Source organism: Mizuhopecten yessoensis, unplaced genomic scaffold (assembly GCF_002113885.1).
Source record: "Mizuhopecten yessoensis strain PY_sf001 unplaced genomic scaffold, ASM211388v2 scaffold10869, whole genome shotgun sequence".
NCBI lineage: Eukaryota > Metazoa > Mollusca > Bivalvia > Pectinida > Pectinidae > Mizuhopecten > Mizuhopecten yessoensis.
Window position 1 is genome coordinate 254,816 of NW_018408762.1, and position 24,232 is coordinate 279,047.

Sequence of the window (24,232 nt, forward strand, 5' to 3'; positions counted from 1 at the left end):
TAATATTTCATGGGGGAAAAAAATATTATCAACTTGAATATACTTTGGTAATATAATGATAATGTAAACTCATAGGGAATTGTTATTTCCTACTTCAATTTACGTAGAATGAAGACCAGGAAAACCTAAGTATAAACTTGTATGTTTTGGTTTGTTGCAATGAAAACCATAAAGATGGTTTTGCCACTGACTTGCATCAAAACGGCAAGAAAGTTAGTTATAACTAAAAATACATAAATAGTGTTCTACACATGTAGCAATCTTATACTCACATACACCAGAACGTTTTACAGTACAATATATTTGCAAAAATTACCAATACAGCTGTCAAAATAAATAACAAAAAAATAAATCATAAGATCATCTGCTGACCTTAAAAACGCCTAATCTAGTCCACCTTTCCCCTTTCTTCTTCAACGGAAATTTGCAGTTTGTTGTTTTTTCATATGGAAAATAAAACCGATTGCACGACGCACAGATAGCATCACTGCTCTCCTGACATAATGGCGCATCACTGACATGAAATATGGAGATCATGAAATGTCACACGAGTGCTGAGGAAAAAAAATGGAACATGAAAAAAGCTGAAATCTGTAGCACCTTTGGATACATCTATCCTACGGCAGTTGTTTATACAGCATACATTAAACAACTGGATTTGGCAACGTTGTTAGGCTTAACTCATTCACCCCTGAACACCCATTTGAACTCTTCCAATTCAAAGGTTTGAATAGCTCATAAAATTTCAGGGGTAAATGAGTTAAAGTAAGATTAGTCACTAATTTTAGACATTCAGAAAAACCTAAATTTTTAACATCATTTACCAAAATGTAGTATAACCATTAAGAAAGCATGTCAAAAGGTCAAAATCTATTAAAATTCGTTCGTAAGCATAAAAACTGAAAATATCAAGAAGCTAATAATGTACCATTCTGTATCTAAGATTTAGGCTCTGAACTTCCGACACAGTCAAACATATATCTACCAATCAAATATACACCATAATGGTACTCACGAGTATGTCAGAACCGTTGAATTCATATACTCATCTAATGGATTAACACACATTTTATCTACCAATCAAATATACACAATAATGGTACTCCCGAGTATGTCAGTACCGTTGAATTCATATACTCATCTAATGGATTAACACACAATTCAGTTACTGCATAAATTATCCAAACACAATACCATTTTCTATCTGTTCAACAAAAAACAAATCCTGCTTTAGCATGCAATATGAAGTCTCTATTTGACACGAACCCCTGGTAGTATTTAATTTTTATCTAACCGCTCTCCATTTTGGAAAGTTCAGTAAAGTAATGTCAAAAGTAAAATCTGTAGTCTAAATTCTGAATTCTGAACAATATATTTGGTATACCCTGTAAATCTAGTCTCCTTTATGCCACTTATAATACCCAAAATCTTGATGACGTCACTAAAGCCAGAATTTGTGTGACATCACTAAAGCCAGAAACTCTGTGATGTCATTATAGCCAGAATCTCTGTGACGTCACTATAGCCAGAATCACTGTGACGTCACTATAGCCAGAATCTCTGTGACGCCACTATAGCCAGAATCACTGTGACGTCACTATAGCCAGAATCTGTGACGTCACTATAGCCAGAATCTCTGTGACGTCACTATAGCCAGAATCTCTGTGACGTCACTATAGATTGAATCTAAATAGTCAATTAATGCTTGTTACAATTTTCAGAGGTTTTCTAAAAATCAAACTACATATACCCTGGTAATGCATATTTTGGATAACTTTTTCCTCCTGGGATTCTAATTTGTTTGCATAAATTTATGATTGGATTACATCAACTTGTATACTAGATTAAGCAAACAAAGTTAACCCAGCATGCAAGATATTCTGAGCAAAACATTTGTATATCTAAAAATTAAGTTATCTGACCCTATATACTGTGCATGCTAACCTACAGCACTGAATACTTGTGATTATAATACATTACAAGGTATATTAATATTAGGCTATCACAGAATTCTTTCTAAAAAGGCAAAAAAGAAATCATCAAAAGAAATATTAAAATATAATCTGAGTGTACACATTGTTTACAACCTACGGTAGTTTAAGACACATACAAATCAAAGGTGTGCCTTTCACTTTTTGTAAATTTTACTTTTTTGAAACAAAACAACTGAACAAATTATTAAAATCCTCCTTATCCTGAAATTTTGGAAGAAATTTCTAATTTGTTTGTTCATGTGGAAAATTTTCACAATTTGTACATTTTTTCCTTTTGTTATTATAATTCAATACAGATTTAGCTGGAAGTTACAGAAAAAAGTTACTTGATATCAAGATTTTTCAATTATCGCCGTTAAAATAGAACACAAAAATACAAACAAAAAACCCAGAAAAAGCCCTACACCAATTTTAAAATTGTTCATTGGCCTTCCATTTCTAGTAAATCATAGAACCTTTTCGGAAATCCAATAACTTAGACAATCACGTTTCAGCTCTGTACACAGGAATCCGACTCCAAACACCGTCCTAGGCTGTTTGTCAAACTGAGGTACTAAATGTATTTAGTAAAAGACAGAGTAGATAAAATATAAACTTTGAACTAAAAACAAAACAAAACGTCAATGGGATGATGTACAATGCAGTATTTCAGCACCAGGTAATTAATAACAAAGTTCCCCGGAACCGACACGACACTCGATCGCCCCGTAACACACTCGATCGCCCCCGTAACACACTTGATCGCCCCGTAACACTCCCACACCGTATTCTACACACCATCTCGTATAACACAGTAGGCAGCTACGATGGTGCACCTTCATAATACCAGTACAATAACATTGCTACTTAAAATCTTTCAATGTATATAAATGTATAATAAATAAAGAAAACTCTTTCAATAAAAACTTCTTCATGTAGAATTCAAAAGGTGGAAAGTTTTCTTAACTATTAATAATCAGAAAGGTGTTTTTTTCATTGGCAGAATGTGTAACAAACCTTATACATGTACAAGCTTTTGTATAACGTGGGAAAGGATAACAAAAAACGTTATTAAATTCCGAAGATTCAAAAAAAGCTTCTTCTTTGCATTATAAAGACTAGCAGTCTTTACACATGAAATTATTTATTTATTGGGAATTATTAAATACCGAACTTTGTCTTTGATAAATTGATCCCATTCTGTGGAATGTGATATTTGATCCCTTTAGGATCAACAACTGGTCCCATCACCTGGAATGTCTTTTGTTGTAACAATATTAAAATGGATTCATATATTTCATCACATACAGATTAGCGTTTCCAAGTTACATGTTATTTTATTTCTCAATATTAGAGATTGTGAACAAAACATCCAACCAAGTTTTCTGAATTCTTCCATCTTTCTAGCTTAATCTCCGATCTCTCTGGGGAAAAACCCGAGAAACTTCCTACCTTAATCTCGAATCTCTCTGGGAAAAAACTTTAAAGTGTTATTAAACACGATATAGATCTCCATTGAGGTCTACCAAAAAATCTAGTCTAAATGTCAATTTGTTATCTTTTTTGTAGATGACTCCATGTTGGGGATTGTTTCCCAGTGAAAGTTTTATTAGATTTTTTTGTTTTGCTTAGGATCGGGACAACTAGATAAATATAATAAAATATTGTAAGAATTATGAAAATCAGTCGAACAAATGTTTCATGGACAATCTCAAAAACTGAGAGAAGAAATCAAGTGAACTGTAGTTGTTGATTTCCTACAGATATTTAAACATTGTTTTATTTATTTTAGATTTTACTTCTCATTGCCTGTTCTTATACTAGCCTACGATGTCAGACACAAAGAACAGGTTTATTACCATTAACACAGTTCATACACAGTATGTAAAAAACACATTGTTACAACCATGCACCATCATGCAAAATTATAATACATTGGTACTAATAGTCATGCTCATAAAATACAGCCCTCAGTCAGAAATTCACCAGTATCAGGATCTCAATGATCAATAAACAGCCATCACTTAAGTTTCCATTTAAATTGTTCACCTAAATTTGGTTGGCAATTACTTTGTATTTCATTTTCATGTCTGAATAATGGGATCAAAGCCTAGCTTTACGAATGAATCGTTTTCTGTAACTGTTTTAGCATTTATACTAATATAAATCTCTGTCAATATTACTCTTTTTTGGCGAATTTATGCTGAAATGGTGTGTAGCCGGCCATGCTGACCACTGGTGCATCCATTGGTGTGTGCTGTAAGGAGGCAGGTTACAATACATCATGTCGGTCTCGGGACACTGCTGTTACAAAAATAAACGATTTACATAAACAAATGAGGTATGACATGGTATGTACAAAATTCTGAGAAATTCTGTGTGATTGCTTTAAAACATATTTTCAAAAAAAGATCCACTTTTTTTTTACATAATATTCAAACTTTGTACAGAAATAAGTTATCATTCATTTATTTTTTACAATTAACAAAAAAAGAAAAACTCACATATCACAAAATATACGTTTATTCTATTTAATATCACTTTCTTTGGTTTAAAATACTGATTCAATGTTTCTAATTTACAATTTAAAATATTACATCTCATTATAGATGCTCACTGGAAAATTGTATACAGTACAAAATGGAATAATGCAATGGTTACCGTTCCACGCTAGACAAGTTCATACAGAAAACCAGTCAAACAGAGGTCACTGAGCTAGTCATAATTAATCATCCTAATTTGGACACAGAAACATCCTACATAATGCCTAGTTTTACAATGCACAGTGAATTTCTCAGAGTTTCCTTTCTCTATTATAAGTATGTGATGCATGAACTATGGAATAAATATGACATGCTCGATGAAGAATGAGGATGAGCACCCAGGCGCGAAGCCTTTCGTATTGTGATGTCTCTTTCAAGCTTCTTAATTCACCAACACAGGTATCCGCGCCATTCACCAAGTTTTGTTTGAAAACCTGTCAAACATTTTCAAAGTTGTACATACTCAGAACGCTTTTCTCTATCACGAGAAGAACTGTTCCATTTGCACCGGCTTGCTGGGTTTCTTTTTGACAACTTTCTTCGGAGGTGGTTGTTTGCGAGTGGACTCACAGCTACGGGTGGTGAGCCCAGATTTTGTGGTGTGGTGACGTTGATAGCGCTTGGAGTTTAACATGGGCATGTTACCGTTGAAGAGGTCCTTGAGAGGGGGAAGGCGGACCGCTAGTCACCTAGACTTGGTGGCTGTTAATGATGCAACACTTGCGTAATTTGTAATGGGCGTTGTTTCTCCGGGTGAGGGCACTGATGACGCGCTACTAGACTGGGACGCCGTTCTATGGCTGTGGATTGCGATGGCAGGGGCTTTGGGTGGCTTTTTAGACACTTTCGGCAATTGTGAAGTGGATACACTACAGGGAAAGTGAGAGAAAAAACACAACAAAACCATAAAACATTCATTGGTCATGCAATTCAAATCATAATAAAAATACAATAATAAACAAAAAGTGATAGATATGTGGCAGTTGGATATATATGACTTGCACAAGTTCCCCTTTCTACAAAATAATTGATAATTAATTGTCACATGACACATGACATCAAGGTGTTTAGCTAACTCAGCAACACATGACATGAAGGTGTTTAGCGAACTCAGCAACACATGACATCAAGTTGTTTAGTTAACTCATCACATGACATGAAGGTGTTTAGCTAACTCAGCAACACATGACATCAATTTGTTTAGCTAACTCAACAGCACATGATTTCAAGTTGTTTAGCTAACGCAGCAACACATGACATCAAGATGTTTAGCTAACTCCACAACACATGACATCAAGTAGTTTTGCTAACTCCGCAACACATGACATCAATTTGTTTAGCTAACTCAACACATGACATGAAGGCGTTTAGCTAACTCAGCATCACAAGACATCAAGTTGTTTAGCTATCTCAACACATGACATGATGGTGTTTAGCTAACTCATCAACACATGACATAAAGTTGTTTAGCTAACTCGGCAACACAAGACATCAAGTTGTTAAGATAACTCAACAACACATGCTATCAAGTTGTTTGACTAACTCAACAACATATGAGATCAAGTTGTTTAGCTAACGCAGCAACACATGACATCAATTTGTTTAGCTAACTCAGCACCACATGACATCAAGTTGATTAGCTAACTCAACAACCCATGACATCTAGTTGTTTTGCTAACTCAGCAACACATGACATCAAGTTGTTTAGCTAACTCAACAACACATGATATCAAGTTGTTTGACTAACTCAACAACATATGACATCAAGTTGTTTAGCTAACTCAACAACACATGATATCAAGTTGTTTAGCTAACTCAACAACACATGATATCAAGTTGTTTAGCTAACTCAACAACATATGACATCAAGTTGTTTAGCTAACTCAGCAACACATGACATCATGAATATTTTGTTTATTTAGTAAGAGGCATCAGGATCTGGTAACTTTTTTATATATATATTTATGTGCTTTACAGAATTTTGGAGTAACTTTTATCAATTTGTATTACTATCACTGTTGTTGGGCCAGATGGTAGTACACAGGGGGTGTTGAAGTGGGAGTACCCACAGAAAACCTATTTGGCTGGGTAAGTGACCAAAAACTATTCACATCTGGATGGAAAATTGAACCCAAGTCATGTTGGTGAAAGGCAAGTATGCTATTAAATGTGTAATCCAACCATCCAACCATCCTGGTTATACAGAACCGCCAACACATTAGCAGCTGATCTTTTGTAAAACGGACAATGGGTGTTTCCACCAGATCCACTTATAGGGACTTTTGCAAGCATCAAAGCCAAGTAAAGCAATCATTCAAAATAAAAAGTTGTTCAAATTATTATTGACTCCATGCAAACAGAAATAAAGAGGTATACTGTGGCCTTGACGTGATGATATCAATGTAAACCAAAGGCTGTTTATTTGTCTTTTCTTCCACTTACTGTTAAAGGTATTGATGATGTATGCCTAAATATGTAGAAGATTCCGCCAGTACCCCCGTAATAATACCTTAATAGTCTACCCCCAGGATAAGATCAGTAAATATGACGAGATAACACGTGGACGGTGAACACTGTGATATAATTCTGTGTAATAACATTCACTACACAGGTCTGTACATACTGGTTACACTGTACATACACAACAACAAATCACAACACTAAACAGCCAATCAACAGCCACTTATGTTACAGAGTCACTAAGCAAAACTATCTTTGGACACGGAACTATATCTACCAGCAAGCATATACTGTTATTTATTTGAAAACTACAATTTTTCAAACATTTCAAACAGGTTTCATACTTGCAAAATACATTTAACATTCAATACAAATACAATTTCTTGCCCGACACATTTTTACAGGGGTATATGCATTTATTGTAACAAAATATGAAATTTCTGAAACATTGTAGTGGCATTTCTCAGTACACAAAGACAATAGCAGCTCCACAAATACAACACTTACACACAGCACAACAAAACAACACCGAGTGTATATATATGTACATTTACTCATACAAACTGACCAGCATAGAACGTGGTCATTAGCAATCATGACAACCTTTTTGAACAATGATTTATTCTCCCACATAGCTACTGTTGACATAACAACATCAGGACACCTACAGAACTTTACAGCTCAAAAGATGACACTCCAATGTTGAATAGGAAACATGGTCATTGAGCCCTGTACGACACCTCACCATTATATATCGTTCCAGTGAGACAGAAATATAGCCGATATATCACTTCTACCTCTGTACTGTTTGTGTTGATAAGGAGCCGGAGGAATACACAGATGTCAGATTATACTAAATATATCCCGTTTACATAACACAGATGGTAACAATACGTACAAGAAAACACTGCATTTCTAGAACAATATCAAGGTACACAGTCGACCGAGGAAATACAATCGGACGTGGAAACACTAGATTCCCCACACCTTCTAACAGGACCAGTACTTCTGGCATTTTCCCTATAAAACCTATGCACAACCTTTAAAATAGGCTCTGTATTGAAGTAGGTATAATGCTTTCATTTCTCATTAGCACCTAGCTCTATCCCTGTCCACATAGCTCCAATAACGGAAAGCTCATTTTGCTTCTGTGGCTCATGATCATCAGTCTAGCCGGCGACGCCCCAAATTTACCCTAAGCAGACCACCAAGGAGCCATGCTGGACATACACACATAAAAGACAAACTACCATCAATAACAAAGAAATATATATCTACAATATCAAAATGTCACAAAACAATAGGCCAATAAATAATCATGATTTCATTTAAATACCATCACTTAAAACTCTTTCGGTACAAAAAGTTAACACTAGAATGAGAGTAATTTGTTATTTGGGATATTCAGTGATTGTTAAGTGCATAATTTGATTTAAATTTGGAGGACATGTTCCTATTAAGGATTAATAACAACTGGCAAACTGAAAGATCATATATATATTCAACAAAGTATTAAAAGCATATACATTGTGATGTAAACAGTCAACTTCTGAAAAACTGATATTTTTATCATGAGAAACTTTGATTTGGAAACCTGATTTTGGCAACGGCTTGGAATTAAACATAACAAACCTAGACAGTAACCATGGAAACAGGGAGGTATTTAATATTTTGGCAACCTTTCTAAAACAATACTCTCACATCTGATATGAAGTTTGAGTTTCAGGACAATCATAGCTCATAAATACGTGTGTAAAGTCACTTTTGGCAAAAGAAATTCAAGATGAATTTAACAAAACAAAGTCTGACAATATAATATATATATATAGTAAACAATAGGTAGTCTTCGTACAAACATTTCAACAAAATACACTTACAAAACATCAACACGTAAACTCTGTTTAAAATACAGATGTTCCTATACAGATGTTCCTATACAGATGAAGGTGTACCAGGATAATAAGCTATGTGAATCGTATAGTACCAGTAGATCCCCACAAACACCTCGGACAAAAACAACAATTTATAACAACAATATACAAAGATATATACAAACATTTGAAAATCACTGAAATTTGACTAAATGTAAATTGGAAATGTCTTCTTTTTTTATATAAACATTTGTCATTCATAGACCTTATGATCAAGTATCGTCTGCTACAGACCATGTGATTTAAGTGTTACTATCTATAGGTCATGTAGCCTAAATGTCGTCTGCTACATACCCTGTTATCCAAGTGTTGTCTGCTATAGAGCCTGTGACCTAAGTGTCGTCTGCTATAGAGCCTGTGACCTAAGTGTTGTCTGCTATATAACCTGTGACCTAAGTGTCGTCTGTTATATAACCTGTGACCTAAGTGTTGTCTGCTATATAACCTGTGACCTAAGTGTTGTCTGCTATATAACCTGTGACCTAAGTGTTGTCTGCTATATAACCTCTGACCTAAGTGTCGTCTGTTATATAACCTCTGACCTAAGTGTTTTCTGCTATAGAGCCTGTGAACTATATAGCTAATTGTCGTCTGCGATGGACCCTGTTATCTAAATGTCGTCTTCCATAGACCAAGTGACCTAAGTGTTGTCTGCTATAGACCATGTGACTGAAGTGTTGTCTGCTATAGACCATGTGACCGAAGTGTTGTCTGCTATAGACACTATGACCTAAGTACTGTCTGCTATAGACACTATGACTTAAGTGTTGTCTGTTATATAACCTGTGACCAAAGTGTCGTCTGCTATAGAGCCTGTGACCTAAGTGTCGTCTGCTATAGAGCCTGTGACCTAAGTGTCGTCTGCTACCTAAGTGTCGTCTGCTATAGAGCCTGTGACCTAAGTGTCGTCGGCTATATAACCTGTGACCTAAGTGTCGTCGGCTATAGAGCCTGTGACACACTGTCGAGGGAAAGAGTAAGGCGTTAGAATCTGTGACAGGTACATGAAGTTCATGACAAACAGCTCGAGGAATACAGGTTCCGCCTTCACATACCTCGACCGCACATGCAATGCTGCACGCATGTCGTGTTTGGGTTGTGGTGCACTTTGCATACGAGGCTCGCCACGGTAACTGTTCAAACCCGAACTTGGTGGAGCCCACTGAAAGAACAAATAACGGACAATAAGCTTAAAACAGCTTCGAAACAAATATTAAGACTCTCTTTATTTATAATTTCTTTACTAAATCTACTGTGAAATTATCCCTGCCCTGTGAAAAATCAATGACAATATGATAAACTTCCATGTCAATCAATAGGTAAATAATAAAAGGCAATTCATCAAACAGTTCTGAGTGTAGATGTGAGTGATTAGTTCACGATATAATTCAATATTCTATGTATTATTGCTGGACTATCTGTAGTCAGCTTTGTACTTACCTGATGATATGGGCTATCTGTTGGGTTTTCCAGATGCACACCTTCGTCACAGTACAGTTCTAGCAGAGCTATACCTACAACATGTAGCACGTTTCAGGTGTTACTGTCCTCTGACAACTATCGAGCTCTCTTGGCTCTGTACCAGAACAGTCCGTTTAATGGGACTTAAACACAGTGGCATAGCAAATCATTTTTCGGAGTGTATGCTTATAGGGGGTCGAGCGTTCGAGGCGTAGAGCGCCAGAGGAGGGGGAGGGTGTGAACTCCCACTCCCGTAGATAAAAAGGATTCCACTAGGTCCTAGAAGCAATCTCTCGTATTCTGGGGAATCCTTTTAATTCGATTATTGACAAGTAAAACCGAACTTTTGATATCATTAATAACAACCTTCAGGATTTTTCACTGTGTGTAAACTTAACAACACTATTTTATCAGACTAAAATTTTCAAGCAGATTTTTTTTATTCTTTCCTTTTTTATGATTGATACGGATGGTCAATATTAATCAAAGAAATAGATTTTAATTAAAAAAAATCTTGAAAATTTTAGTGTATTCTTGAGCATACAAACATACATGTATGCTACACCACTGCAACAGACCTTGTTGTATACACGTAACGCTGTACTGTCCAGGTACAATGTAGAGAATCAGTAACGGGGGAAAACACGTGTTAAGAATACACAAATAAATCTGCTGTGACACCAAAGAAAAATAATATTAAGAGGTGACTCAAATGACTGAAGTCGGGACCGCCGATAAAAAAAAATCTCCTCGTTTTTTTCCAAATACATTCAAGTATTTAACAGATAGTTTATTTATTGGTAATCAAATATCTTGATCAACGACGTTGGTTTACAGTGATAAGTGACAGTTACCTTTCTGCTCCATCCTGTTGTATCTCTGTACGTACTGGTCCAGTAGCAAGTTGTAGTAGCGATGCGTCTCAAAGTAATGCATGTATTTGTGAGTGTTTGGGGTGGGGAACACACGCTGGAAGCTTCCCTTGCGGCTGTCCTCGTCAATACTTTCAGTCAGTATTCGTATGTCATCAGGCGTCAATACGTCCAAAACCGTCTGCAAAACTTGCTGTAAACCAGAATCAACACAAACCAGAATTTATTGTTTGTAAACAAAATGTTTCTTCTTATTAGCCACATACACATTTTTTGGAACTTATTTATCCTCTTACTTAGAGGTGAAAGATCTCAAGAACCTAAATAGTGGACAGTACAAGGGTCTACCTCTCTAGATGATGAAGGTAGACATAAGTTTCATCTTTACCGGGAGAAAAATAGAGCTTTGACATTTAAGTTTTAACTTAAAAATTTGCACATACGTAAATGTTGTGAAGGGATAATTTTCTTAAAACAAATTGCAAAGTAAATCAGAAGCTCTAATTCTAAATCATAACAATAGTTGAAGTACACGTAAATGTCAAGTTTACGAAGTTATTATAAGTAGTAGAGGTTTATCTACTGGCTGACCCCTGAATGGTCAATATTCATGTTAGCAAAGTTTATGACTGTAACAGCAGGTAATAAAACCAGTAGGAGATACCTACATTTCAGTTCAGTTTATGAGTTAATGTAAATGCAAGGAAATACGGGCTGTACTTCTTTGCACAGAAACCAGCCAGCTGAAAGTTTGTGTCTGAAAGAATTTGTGTTTTGGCAATTTTTTTCCATCATCCGTACATTATCTGGACCCACTTCCTTATCATCTTTATGCACATTTCCATAATTCTATTAAAGAAAAATGTCCACTGACAAATAAGTAGCGTAATCAACAATAACATCTTTCAATGAACCATGCCATTCAGTACCTCGTCCTGGTGTCGCTGACTGTAGTAGGCGTGCTTACTCCGCTCGTCCGGCGAGTGGTTCTGGGCGAACAACCTTTTGTCCATACAGTAGTCGTTAGATGGATTGTGGTGACTTAAGTCTGAAGAAGTTGTCTGGGTGCTATGGACAACCACATCACTTTTCTCTGGGATACGGAAACCAGCGATGTTAAAAAGGTCCCGGATCATCTGTCCCTTTATGTTGATGTCCAGTTGAGAGTTGGAATGTAAACTGTCAGGAAAATAAATCATATAGGGACTGAACGGCATTGTTTTAATTTTTATGCCAGAATGAACACAAATCGGTTACATCCATATTGCATGAAGCCTGCTAGGGCATGGTAATGTTCATATAGTGGGTTGCAGCGCAAATGTAAATATGATGTATAACCAAAGACAGCATATTTTTAATATATATGAAGCTAATTTTGTAGAGAATGTATTAGTTACACTAGCTAATTTTATAGAGAATGTATCAGTTACACTGGCGAATTTTATAGAGAATGTATCAGTTACACTAGCCAATTTTATAGAGATTGTATCAGTTACACTAGCCAATTTTATAGAGAATGTATCAGTTACCCTAGCCAATTTTATAGAGAATGTATCAGTTACCCTAGCCAATTTTATAGAGAATGTATCAGTTACCCTAGCCAATTTTATAGAGAATGTATCAGTTACACTGGCTAATTTTATAGATAATGTATCAGTTACACTAGCCAATTTTATAGAGAATGGATCAGTTACACTGGCTAATTATGTAGAGAAAGGATCAGTTACATTAGCTAATTTTATAGAGAATGTATCAGTTACCCTAGCCAATTTTATAGAGAATGTATCAGTTACCCTAGCCAATTTTATAGAGAATGTATCAGTTACACTGGCTAATTTTATAGATAATGTATCAGTTACACTAGCCAATTTTATAGAGATTGTATCAGTTACACTAGCCAATTTTATAGAGAATGTATCAGTTACACTGGCTAATTATGCAGAGAATGTATCAGTTACACTAGCTAATTATGTATAGAATGTATCAGTTACACTAGCTAATTTTATAGAGGATGTATCAGTTACACAGGCTAATTATGTAGAGAATACATGTATCAGTTACACTAGCTAATTTTGTAGAGAATGTATCAGTTACATTAGCTAATTTTATAGAGAATGTATCAGTTACACAAGCTGATTTTATAGAGAATGTATCAGTTACACTAGCTAATTATGTATAGAATGTATCAGTTACACTAGCTAATTTTATAGAGGATGTATCAGTTACACAGGCTAATTATGTAGAGAATACATGTATCAGTTACACTAGCTAATTTTGTAGAGAATGTATCAGTTACACAAGCTAATTTTGTAGAGAATGTATCAGTCAAACAAGCTAATTTTGTAGAGAATGTATCAGTTACACAAGCTAATTTTATAGAGAATGTATCAGTTACATTAGCTAATTTTGTAGAGAATGTATCAGTTACATTAGCTAATTTTATAGAGAAAGTATCAGTTGCACAGGGTAATTTTGTAGAGAATGTATCAGTTACACAAGCTAATTTTGTAGAGAATCTATCAGTTACACAAGCTAATTTTATAGAGAATGTATCAGTTACATTAGCTAATTTTGTAGAGAATGTATCAGTTACATTAGCTAATTTTATAGAGAATGTATCAGTTACACAGGCTAATTTTGTAGAGAATGTATCAGTTACACAAGCTAATTTTGTAGAGAATGTATCAGTTACACAAGCTAATTTTATAGAGAATGTATCAGTTACACTGGCTAATTTTATAGAGAATGTATCAGTTACACTAGCCAATTTTATAGAGAATGTATCAGTTACACTGGCTAATTATGTAGAGAATGTATCAGTTACACTAGCTAATTTTATAGAGAATGTATCAGTTACACTAGCCAATTTTATAGAGAATGTATCAGTTACACTAGCTAATTTTGTAGAGAATGTATCAGTTACACTAGCTAATTTTGTAGAGAATGTATCAGTTACACTAGCTAATTTTGTAGAGAATGTATCAGTTACACTAGCTAATTTTGTAGAGAATGTATCAGTTACACTAGCTAATTTTGTAGAGAATGTATCAGTTACACTAGCTAATTTTGTAGAGAATGTATCAGTTACACTAGCTAATTTTATAGAGAATGTATCAGTTACACTAGCTAATTTTGTAGAGAATGTATCAGTTACACTAGCTAATTTTGTAGAGAATGTATCAGTTACACTAGCTAATTTTGTAGAGAATGTATCAGTTACACTAGCTAATTTTGTAGAGAATGTATCAGTTACACTAGCTAATTTTGTAGAGAATGTATCAGTTACACTAGCTAATTTTGTAGAGAATGTATCAGTTACACTAGCTAATTTTATAGAGAATGTATCAGTTACACTAGCTAATTTTGTAGAGAATGTATCAGTTACACTAGCTAATTTTGTAGAGAATGTATCAGTTACACTAGCTAATTTTGTAGAGAATGTATCAGTTACACTAGCTAATTTTGTAGAGAATGTATCAGTTACACTAGCTAATTTTGTAGAGAATGTATCAGTTACACTAGCTAATTTTGTAGAGAATGTATCAGTTACACTAGCTAATTTTATAGAGAATGTATCAGTTACACTAGCTAATTTTGTAGAGAATGTATCAGTTACACTAGCTAATTTTGTAGAGAATGTATCAGTTACACTAGCTAATTTTGTAGAGAATGTATCAGTTACACTAGCTAATTTTATAGAGAATGTATCAGTTACACTAGCTAATTTTGTAGAGAATGTATCAGTTACACTAGCTAATTTTGTAGAGAATGTATCAGTTACACTAGCTAATTTTATAGAGAATGTATCAGTTACACTAGCTAATTTTGTAGAGAATGTATCAGTTACACTAGCTAATTTTGTAGAGAATGTATCAGTTACACTAGCTAATTTTATAGAGAATGTATCAGTTACACTAGCTAATTTTGTAGAGAATGTATCAGTTACACTAGCTAATTTTGTAGAGAATGTATCAGTTACACTAGCTAATTTTATAGAGAATGTATCAGTTACACTAGCTAATTTTGTAGAGAATGTATCAGTTACACTAGCTAATTTTGTAGAGAATGTATCAGTTACACTAGCTAATTTTATAGAGAATGTATCAGTTACACTAGCTAATTTTGTAGAGAATGTATCAGTTACACTAGCTAATTTTGTAGAGAATGTATCAGTTACACTAGCTAATTTTATAGAGAATGTATCAGTTACACTAGCTAATTTTGTAGAGAATGTATCAGTTACACTAGCTAATTTTGTAGAGAATGTATCAGTTACACTAGCTAATTTTATAGAGAATGTATCAGTTACACTAGCTAATTTTGTAGAGAATGTATCAGTTACACTAGCTAATTTTGTAGAGAATGTATCAGTTACACTAGCTAATTTTATAGAGAATGTATCAGTTACACTAGCTAATTTTGTAGAGAATGTATCAGTTACACTAGCTAATTTTGTAGAGAATGTATCAGTTACACTAGCTAATTTTATAGAGAATGTATCAGTTACACTAGCTAATTTTGTAGAGAATGTATCAGTTACACTAGCTAATTTTGTAGAGAATGTATCAGTTACACTAGCTAATTTTATAGAGAATGTATCAGTTACACTAGCTAATTTTGTAGAGAATGTATCAGTTACACTAGCTAATTTTGTAGAGAATGTATCAGTTACACTAGCTAATTTTGTAGAGAATGTATCAGTTACACTAGCTAATTTTGTAGAGAATGTATCAGTTACACTAGCTAATTTTGTAGAGAATGTATCAGTTACACTAGCTAATTTTGTAGAGAATGTATCAGTTACACTAGCTAATTTTGTAGAGAATGTATCAGTTACACTAGCTAATTTTGTAGAGAATGTATCAGTTACACTAGCTAATTTTGTAGAGAATGTATCAGTTACACTAGCTAATTTTGTAGAGAATGTATCAGTTACACTAGCTAATTTTGTAGAGAATGTATCAGTTACACTAGCTAATTTTGTAGAGAATGTATCAGTTACACTAGCTAATTTTGTAGAGAATGTATCAGTTACACTAGCTAATTTTGTAGAGAATGTATCAGTTACACTAGCTAATTTTGTAGAGAATGTATCAGTTACACTAGCTAATTTTGTAGAGAATGTATCAGTTACACAGGCTAATTTTGTAGAGAATGTATCAGTTACACTGGCTAATTTTGTAGAGAATGTATCAGTTACACTAGCTAATTTTGTAGAGAATGTATCAGTTACACAGGCTAATTTTGTAGAGAATGTATCAGTTACACAAGCTAATTTTATAGAGAATGTATCGGTTACATTAGCTAATTAGCTAATTTTATAGAGAATGTATCAGTTACACAAGCTGATTTTATAGAGAATGTATCAGTTACACTAGCTTATTTTGTACATATTTTGCACAGTTATTTTCTTCATAAAGTTCAGTAAAAGAAGTATTTATAAGAACTGTAATGTAAGCATTCCTAAAACCTGTTAAAACCCTGCTATTATTACTCAAGTAATTATTTTTAACAGTGTTCCCCAAAATCCTTCAGAACAGTTGGTTGTACTCCCATTATTTTAAAGACTATCATCCTGTACATCTGGGGGTACAGAATCTTGAAAATCCATAAAATATACCCCGAAATCCAACACTGTAGGGTAGCACCGGCTACTTTACTGAAGGTTTGACCCTGACCTTGGGGAGATGTTGACCTCTAGGATCCATGGCTTCAGGTTCTCGTCTAGGAGGATATCAAACCCGAACAGCTCGTGTATACAGTAACGACTTCGTACGTTAGCCTTGATCATACTGTTGATGGGGGAATCCGCACTGTGTCAAGCAAACATATATATTATGTACAGTAGCATAGATATAAAATTTACTGAGCCATCATTAAGAAATTGTTAATTTGCAAATTCCCTACTCACTTTTTTTTAAATGTTTTCAGAAATGTCATATTTCTATATACATGTAAAACACTTATATTACTTTCTGTGATTTTTCAGCCAAAAAAAAAAAAAAAAATTCTTTTAAAAGTTAAAAAATAAAAATGTTTCAGCAAATGTCATTTTCATTGAGTGGGTTGGGGAACAGCAAACAAACAATTTTTCAAGAATGTCTTTGAATGGCTCTAAATCAGTTTGAGGTATTTAAGGAATATTTTTTATCTTTATTTTGGTCATGTTATGAGATGATAACTCCACTTTAGCTGAGTCTAACTGAATGTCTTTGCAGACTGTACATATCAATTGCTATCTACAACAATACAGTACACTGACTGACGTCTACAAATCTATGAACCATGGATGGTTTGACCAGTGGCCAGTCTCTGTGTTAGTGACATACCAGATGATTGTCTTGATGACCAGGTCCTTGATGTTTTCCCAGATGGCTGCTGTGTTGATACCCTGTCGCTTCATGTAGTTCCATAAAGCCTTCAGCCCCCTGTAACGATAAACAGTCAATTAACACAACCCCCACTTATAAGCAATGTCTTGAGTTCTAAAAAGGAACAGGAACAGATAACTCTCCATTAATCATAACACAAATACAGAAATTAAACAAAGTGATTTACATTGTTTAGTACAATCTATTGTCACATTAGAAAGACTTGTGTTGAAAATATTTACACATTTAAATGCAAAAGTGTTGCTTTCAAGAGGAACATCAATGCATTTGCAAGTAAATGTTTTAGTTATATATTTAAATATCATAATCAAAACTATCTAAATGAACATTGTTTCAATAAGGAATTTCAAGATCAGAAAATTAAAGCTTACCATAAAAAATGTTCCAATAGCACAACACTTAAACAAAATTTAACAATCCACTTTGTGTTTTTGCACTTATAGCTTCACTGGATTCTGCAATGCTGACTTTGTATCATCAGATGTTAACGAGTCTATGTATTAATGTATGCAGTATACAGACAGATCAATAGTACAAACTTTATAATTTTTTCTTTTTCTTTTTTTTTCCACCAGAGACAAAAATGATGGGTTATCCAAATTTCAATCAGGTAAAACAACTACTTTATTTTCTTAATGTAACTTTTGGGGAATCTATAACCTCGACTGATGTTTAGGCCAAAAAAAGTTGATTACTTGATTCTCAGGCCCGCATTTTAGGGCACCGCATTGCCGATTTTATCGTGAAAGTAATACAAAAAAAATTGTGATTGCGCCAGCCGCTGTCTTTAAAAAAATCCGGAAAATTGGTCCGCATGTCGTTTTTACTCGTTAGTCACCCAAGTCCTGAAAATGTTTGAATATGATAAGGAAATTGATATACAGGCAAGCGTTAAAACGATTATGACTTATTAGTATTGTGTACAAATGGCGCTCATTTCGGTACAAATAAGGGATTTTGGGGGGGTTCGTGATTCTCGTCTGGAACATCTAGATCTAGGGGGGGGTTTCGAAGGCTTGCTCTATGACGGATCTCTACACAACTATAAAAAGACAAGGTAATGCCCACAATGAACGTTTTACAAACTACACAATAAAAAAAAATCTCCCTCGTCTCATTTTTGCCATGTAAAATGAAAAAAAAAAAATAACTCCCTGCTGCATTTCTTTTGAAAAAAATTGGCCTGAGAACCAAGTAATTAATTTTATTTGGCCTCACGAGATGAATTTTTTTTTTAATCACTACCCATTATGTAATTTATCTTTCCTTTGAATTTTTTTTTCAATTCTATTGTTTTATTTATCTTGGCTACTGATTAACACGAAGGCCAGGGGGTTTCATTATATTGGCTGGTGAAATTAGATTTTATTTATTCAATTGCACACAAACAATTGTCTAGACTTGTGAAAAAAATACCAAGTAGCAATCAATTTAACACAGAGCCTTTGACATCAGTTTCTAGTTCAGCAGTAATGAAGCACTCCTATAAATAGGTTTATTTTCAGGAATTCACCATTGCATATAAATAATACACTTACAGTATAAGCAAGCATGTAATAACTAATACAATCATACGGTCCGATATATCCCAGACAGGAATACAATCCTACGGGCCGATATATCCCAGACAGGAACAGTCACCTTGACTAATACAATCCTACGGGCCGATATATACCAGACAGGAACAGTCACCTTGACTTATACAATCCTACGGGCCGATATATCCCAGACAGGAACAGTCACCTTGACTTATACAATCCTACGGGCTGATATATATCCCAGACAGGAACAGTCACCTTGACTAATACAATCCTACGGGACGATATATCCCAGACAGGAACAGTCACCTTGATTAATACAATCCTACGGGCCGATATATCCCAGACAAGAATACAATCCTACGGGCCGATATATCCCACACAGGAACAGTCACCTTGACAAATACAATCCTACGGGCCGATATATACCAGACAGGAACAGTCACCTTGACTTGTACAATCCTACGGGCCGATATATCCCAGACAAGAATACAATCCTACGGGCCGATATATCCCACACAGGAACAGTCACCTTGACAAATACAATCCTACGGGCCGATATATCCCAGACAGGAATACAATCCTACGGGCCGATATATCCCACACAGGAACAGTCACCTTGACTAATACAATTATACGGGCCGATATATCCCACACAGGAACAGTCACCTTGACTAATACAACCCTACGGGCCGATATATACCAGACAGGGATACAATCCTACGGGCCCATATATCCCACACAGGAGCAGTCACCTTGACTAATACAATACTACGGGCCGATATATCACAGACAGGAATACAATCCTACGGGCCGATATATCCCACACAGGAACAGTCACCTTGACATTTATGATAAACATTCAAGCCCCGTGTATGGCTTTGTATATAGGACCCAAAGGGGACGATCATGTTTTTTTTCCATTTCATGTACACAGTCCTTGACCCTTACCACTTGTGACCTATCAATGTATACGTATTTCCTTTTCCTGAACACAACCCTTGACCCTTACCACTTGTGACATATGAATGTATTTCCTTTTCCTGAACACAACCCATGACCCTTACCACTTGTGACCTTGACATAGTTTCTCATCACCATTGGCCTGGTACTCCTCATTTTTCTTGTTAATGCTGTAGTTCGTGAGATGCATGAATTTGTTGTTGAGATTCTTCATGGACGATGAATACCTAACAAGTAAATATGAATTATATTTGTCATTAAACAATACAGATGTAGACAATGTGAAAATTAAAAGTTTAATTTGAGTTGATAAATAGTTTTGATAACAGACATGTCAGTGGGAACGTTACCTTTATGGCCACTACTTCCTAAATAAACGACCTAGCTCTGTCAGCGCACCTTCTTCAGTGTTAGTTTAAACAATTTCATTACATAAATATTTACAAAATTATTGAACGCCAACATATCTAGTCCCTTCCTTTAACAAGATAATATATATTTACAATCGGGCTACAGTCTAACTAGTCTTTAATTTACACACTTTTTTAACTGTCATTAGAACATAAGGTAACCAGGAATATATGTCAAAATTATCTTTTCAGATAATAATACTATAATCTAATGACGTCTGCATGACATTTTGTACAAAGAATTATTTCCTTGATTAGTTTAAACCATATTTTATTCATGTCAATTAATATGTACAATTACAATTTCCATAATTAAGGCTGGTTTAATTGTCAGAAGAGAAACAAGCACACACAGACTGTGAGCAGTATTACACTAAAGTTTCAATCAACATCTGACAAAATCCTTTCCTGGCATTGAACCAACATTACGAAATATAATAACCTGGTAAACAAACCCTGACAGACGACTGCAATGACTTATAACTACGACACTTACTTGCATGAGGCAAATCTGGCGAGTCCGTCCTCAAACACGTACACCCTCAGTGGGTCGTAGCTGCTGACGTACACGTAGATTCTCATATCAAACTTACTGTCGTTGATCAGGTACGGCCGACCCAGGTATCTGTCACAAGCAAGTTATTCCATTACATCAGTGATCCCAGAAACCACAAATGAGGGTTTTCACCCCCAAAACAGTTGGTTGTACCCTTCGTTTTCAACAATTGCTCTATATAACTAAGTACCTAGGGTTATAGAATCTTAAAAAAGTACTAAATATACTCCAAAACCTAAACTTCAGTGGGACCTGAGTTAATATCACTACTGTTTAAAGAGTCAATGTTTTGGAGACAATTTTCTACCCCCCTAACTTGAATAGAAGGTATGGTTGACACCGATATCCCTCCATGCTTGAACATATTAAGACAACACTTCCACCCCCTTATCCTGAACAGAACCATTCTAAACCTTAACCTGAACAGAACCATTCTAAACCTTAACCTGAACAGAACCATTCTAAACCTCAACCTGAACAGAACCGTTCTAAACCTTAACCTGAACAGAACCGTTCTAAACCTTAACCTGAACAGAACCGTTCTAAACCTCAACCTGAACAGAACCAATCTAAACCTCAACCTGAACAGAACCGTTCTAAACCTTAACCTGAACAGAACCGTTCTAAACCTTAACCTGAACAGAACCGTTCTAAACCTTAACCTGAACAGAACCATTCTAAACCTTAACCTGAACAGAACCATTCTAAATGAGCTGATAGCTTCTACACTGACTTACTATTTATAGTTTTCGTAACAAAACTCAAACATCTGGGTAACTCCAACATTTCCCGATAATAGTGAATTTCAGTTACACGGAGGAAAACTGTAATATCAGTTCAAAGGTTAGGTTCATTCTGCAAACATACATCTAACAAGTGAATGTAACAGTATATGATCTGTATTGACTAAAACATTCTAGACAGTTGGTAATTGATGGTATCATAACACCAGCTTTGTTTATCCAGCCCCTATTGATGGTATCATAACACAAGCTTTGTTTATCCAGCCCCTATTGATGGTATCATAACACAAGCTTTGTTTATCCAGCCCCTATTGATGGTATCATACCACAAGCTTTGTTTATCCAGCCCCTATTAATGGTATCATAACACAAGCTTTGTTTATCCAGCCCCTATTGATGGTATCATAACACAAGCTTTGTTTATCCAGCCCCTATTGATCTGGTTGTCACTTTTTTGGCAAATGCTTCTTTAAGACATTTTTTCTGTAATAATATACCCTGCCGATTTAGTCATTATACAACCCCTTGAGTTTAGAAGGAAGACTGCTCTCATGTAGCTTGATACAATATACAATTATTGACCCTTCATGAGGTTTATACAAGGAATACCAATGCCAAAGAAACAATATAATGACCAGAGCTAACGTGCCATGTATACCATTGTATTGTGTATACCTACCTCTGTACGATGACTGCCCGTTTACGGGGTATCTGGTTCCACTTGCTGATAACCTTTATCCCAATGCCCCGGGCAGACGCCGGAGGTTTGATAATCCACTTCTGTTTGTTTCCGCCATCTTCCCACGCACGTTTCAATAACTTATTGTCATAAGGGAGAACAAATGTCTGAGGGAAAAATCCAAATTCTTTCTTTCCACTATGCAACTGCATTTTGGACAGATTTCTCCAAAGACGATCCTTTCTACCTATTTGAAACGAACCTGGGAAATGATTCAACTGCAACAGGAAAACATACACAGATCAGCAACAGATAAGTTGGGTCCCTGTTATAGCTCTGAAACTATGTTATAGGTCAGACACTGATGGAAAGATTCAAGTTTAAAACAAAACAATACACACTCTTTTTTTCTACAATGGATTTGGATTTTTAAAACAAACACACATATGTGTTATTGATTAAATAGTTCTTAAAGAGAAAAAGATAATTTTTGACCTTGGAATAAGTAATATATATCCTGGACCTTGACAATAATGTAGCCTTAACCTTGTACTTACCTTCTGATATTCTCGTATTGCTTTGAAGCCCTGAGATTTCATGTGTTTACCCCAACACCCCAACCAGTCATGATTCCCTGCAATGACAGAAAAAATTAAAATACAACTACTGTTCATTGACTCATTCAGCCCTGAAGACGCATTTGTACTCTTCCAATTCAAAGTTTGGAATAGTTTATCATGAAATTTCAGGGATGATTCACTTAATTTATTGTTTAAAGGGAAGGTCACCTGCAATGCAAATTAATGAATAGAATAAAACTACAATGTAGAACACTAAAAGGTCTACAAGGACTCCTCAATGTGCCTAACTGTAGAACACTAAAAGGTCTGCAAGGAATCCTCAATGTGCCTAACTGTAGAACACTAAAAGGTCTGCAAGGACTCCTCAATGTGCCTAACTGTAGAACACTAAAAGGTCTGCAAGGACTCCTCAATGTGCCTAACTGTAGAACACTAAAAGGTCTGCAAGGACTCCTCAATGTGCCTAACTGTAGAACACTAAAAGGTCTGCAAGGACTCCTCAATGTGCCTAACTGTAGAACACTAAAAGGTCTGCAAGGACTCCTCAATGTGCCTAACTGTAGAACACTAAAAGGTCTGCAAGGACTCCTCAATGTGCCTAACTGTAGAACACTAAAAGGTCTGCAAGGACTCCTCAATGTGCCTAACTGTAGAACACTAAAAGGTCTGCAAGGACTCCTCAATGTGCCTAACTGTAGAACACTAAAAGGTCTGCAAGGACTCCTCAATGTGCCTAACTGTAGAACACTAAAAGGTCTGCAAGGACTCCTCAATGTGCCTAACTGTAGAACACTAAAAGGTCTGCAAGGACTCCTCAATGTGCCTAACTGTAGAACACTAAAAGGTCTGCAAGGACTCCTCAATGTGCCTAACTGTAGAACACTAAAAGGTCTGCAAGGACTCCTCAATGTGCCTAACTGTAGAACACTAAAAGGTCTGCAAGGACTCCTCAATGTGCCTTACTGTAGAACACTAAAAGGTCTGCAAGGAATCCTCAATGTGCCTAACTGTAGAACACTAAAAGGTCTGCAAGGACTCTTCAATGTGCCTTACTGTACCTCCCATGGTCCATTTTTAGAAATAGTGACCTTGACCTTAGACATTTTTAAATCCCTATTGTACATCTACAA

The 24,232-nt window shown here is 35.3% G+C and overlaps 1 protein-coding gene across 4 annotated transcripts in view; it reads right to left on the bottom strand.

The window, feature by feature from the left end:
- Window positions 1-1,114: 1,114 nt before the first annotated feature.
- The window catches only part of LOC110463175 (tubulin polyglutamylase TTLL4-like), an 86,791-nt gene continuing 63,673 nt past the window's right edge, over window positions 1,115-24,232 (bottom strand). For all 4 annotated transcript variants that reach the window (XM_021517553.1, XM_021517556.1, XM_021517555.1 and 1 more), the window contains exons 6-16: window positions 23,079-23,155; window positions 22,522-22,799; window positions 21,040-21,168; window positions 20,238-20,360; window positions 17,570-17,668; window positions 16,919-17,053; window positions 12,170-12,419; window positions 11,223-11,433; window positions 10,348-10,421; window positions 9,963-10,069; window positions 1,115-5,385 (exon numbers count right to left, since the gene is read on the bottom strand). In XM_021517553.1, the coding sequence (XP_021373228.1) occupies window positions 5,202-5,385; window positions 9,963-10,069; window positions 10,348-10,421; window positions 11,223-11,433; window positions 12,170-12,419; window positions 16,919-17,053; window positions 17,570-17,668; window positions 20,238-20,360; window positions 21,040-21,168; window positions 22,522-22,799; window positions 23,079-23,155 (1,667 nt within the window). In that variant the 3' untranslated portion in view covers window positions 1,115-5,201. The remainder of the gene's footprint in view (window positions 5,386-9,962; window positions 10,070-10,347; window positions 10,422-11,222; window positions 11,434-12,169; window positions 12,420-16,918; window positions 17,054-17,569; window positions 17,669-20,237; window positions 20,361-21,039; window positions 21,169-22,521; window positions 22,800-23,078; window positions 23,156-24,232) is intronic.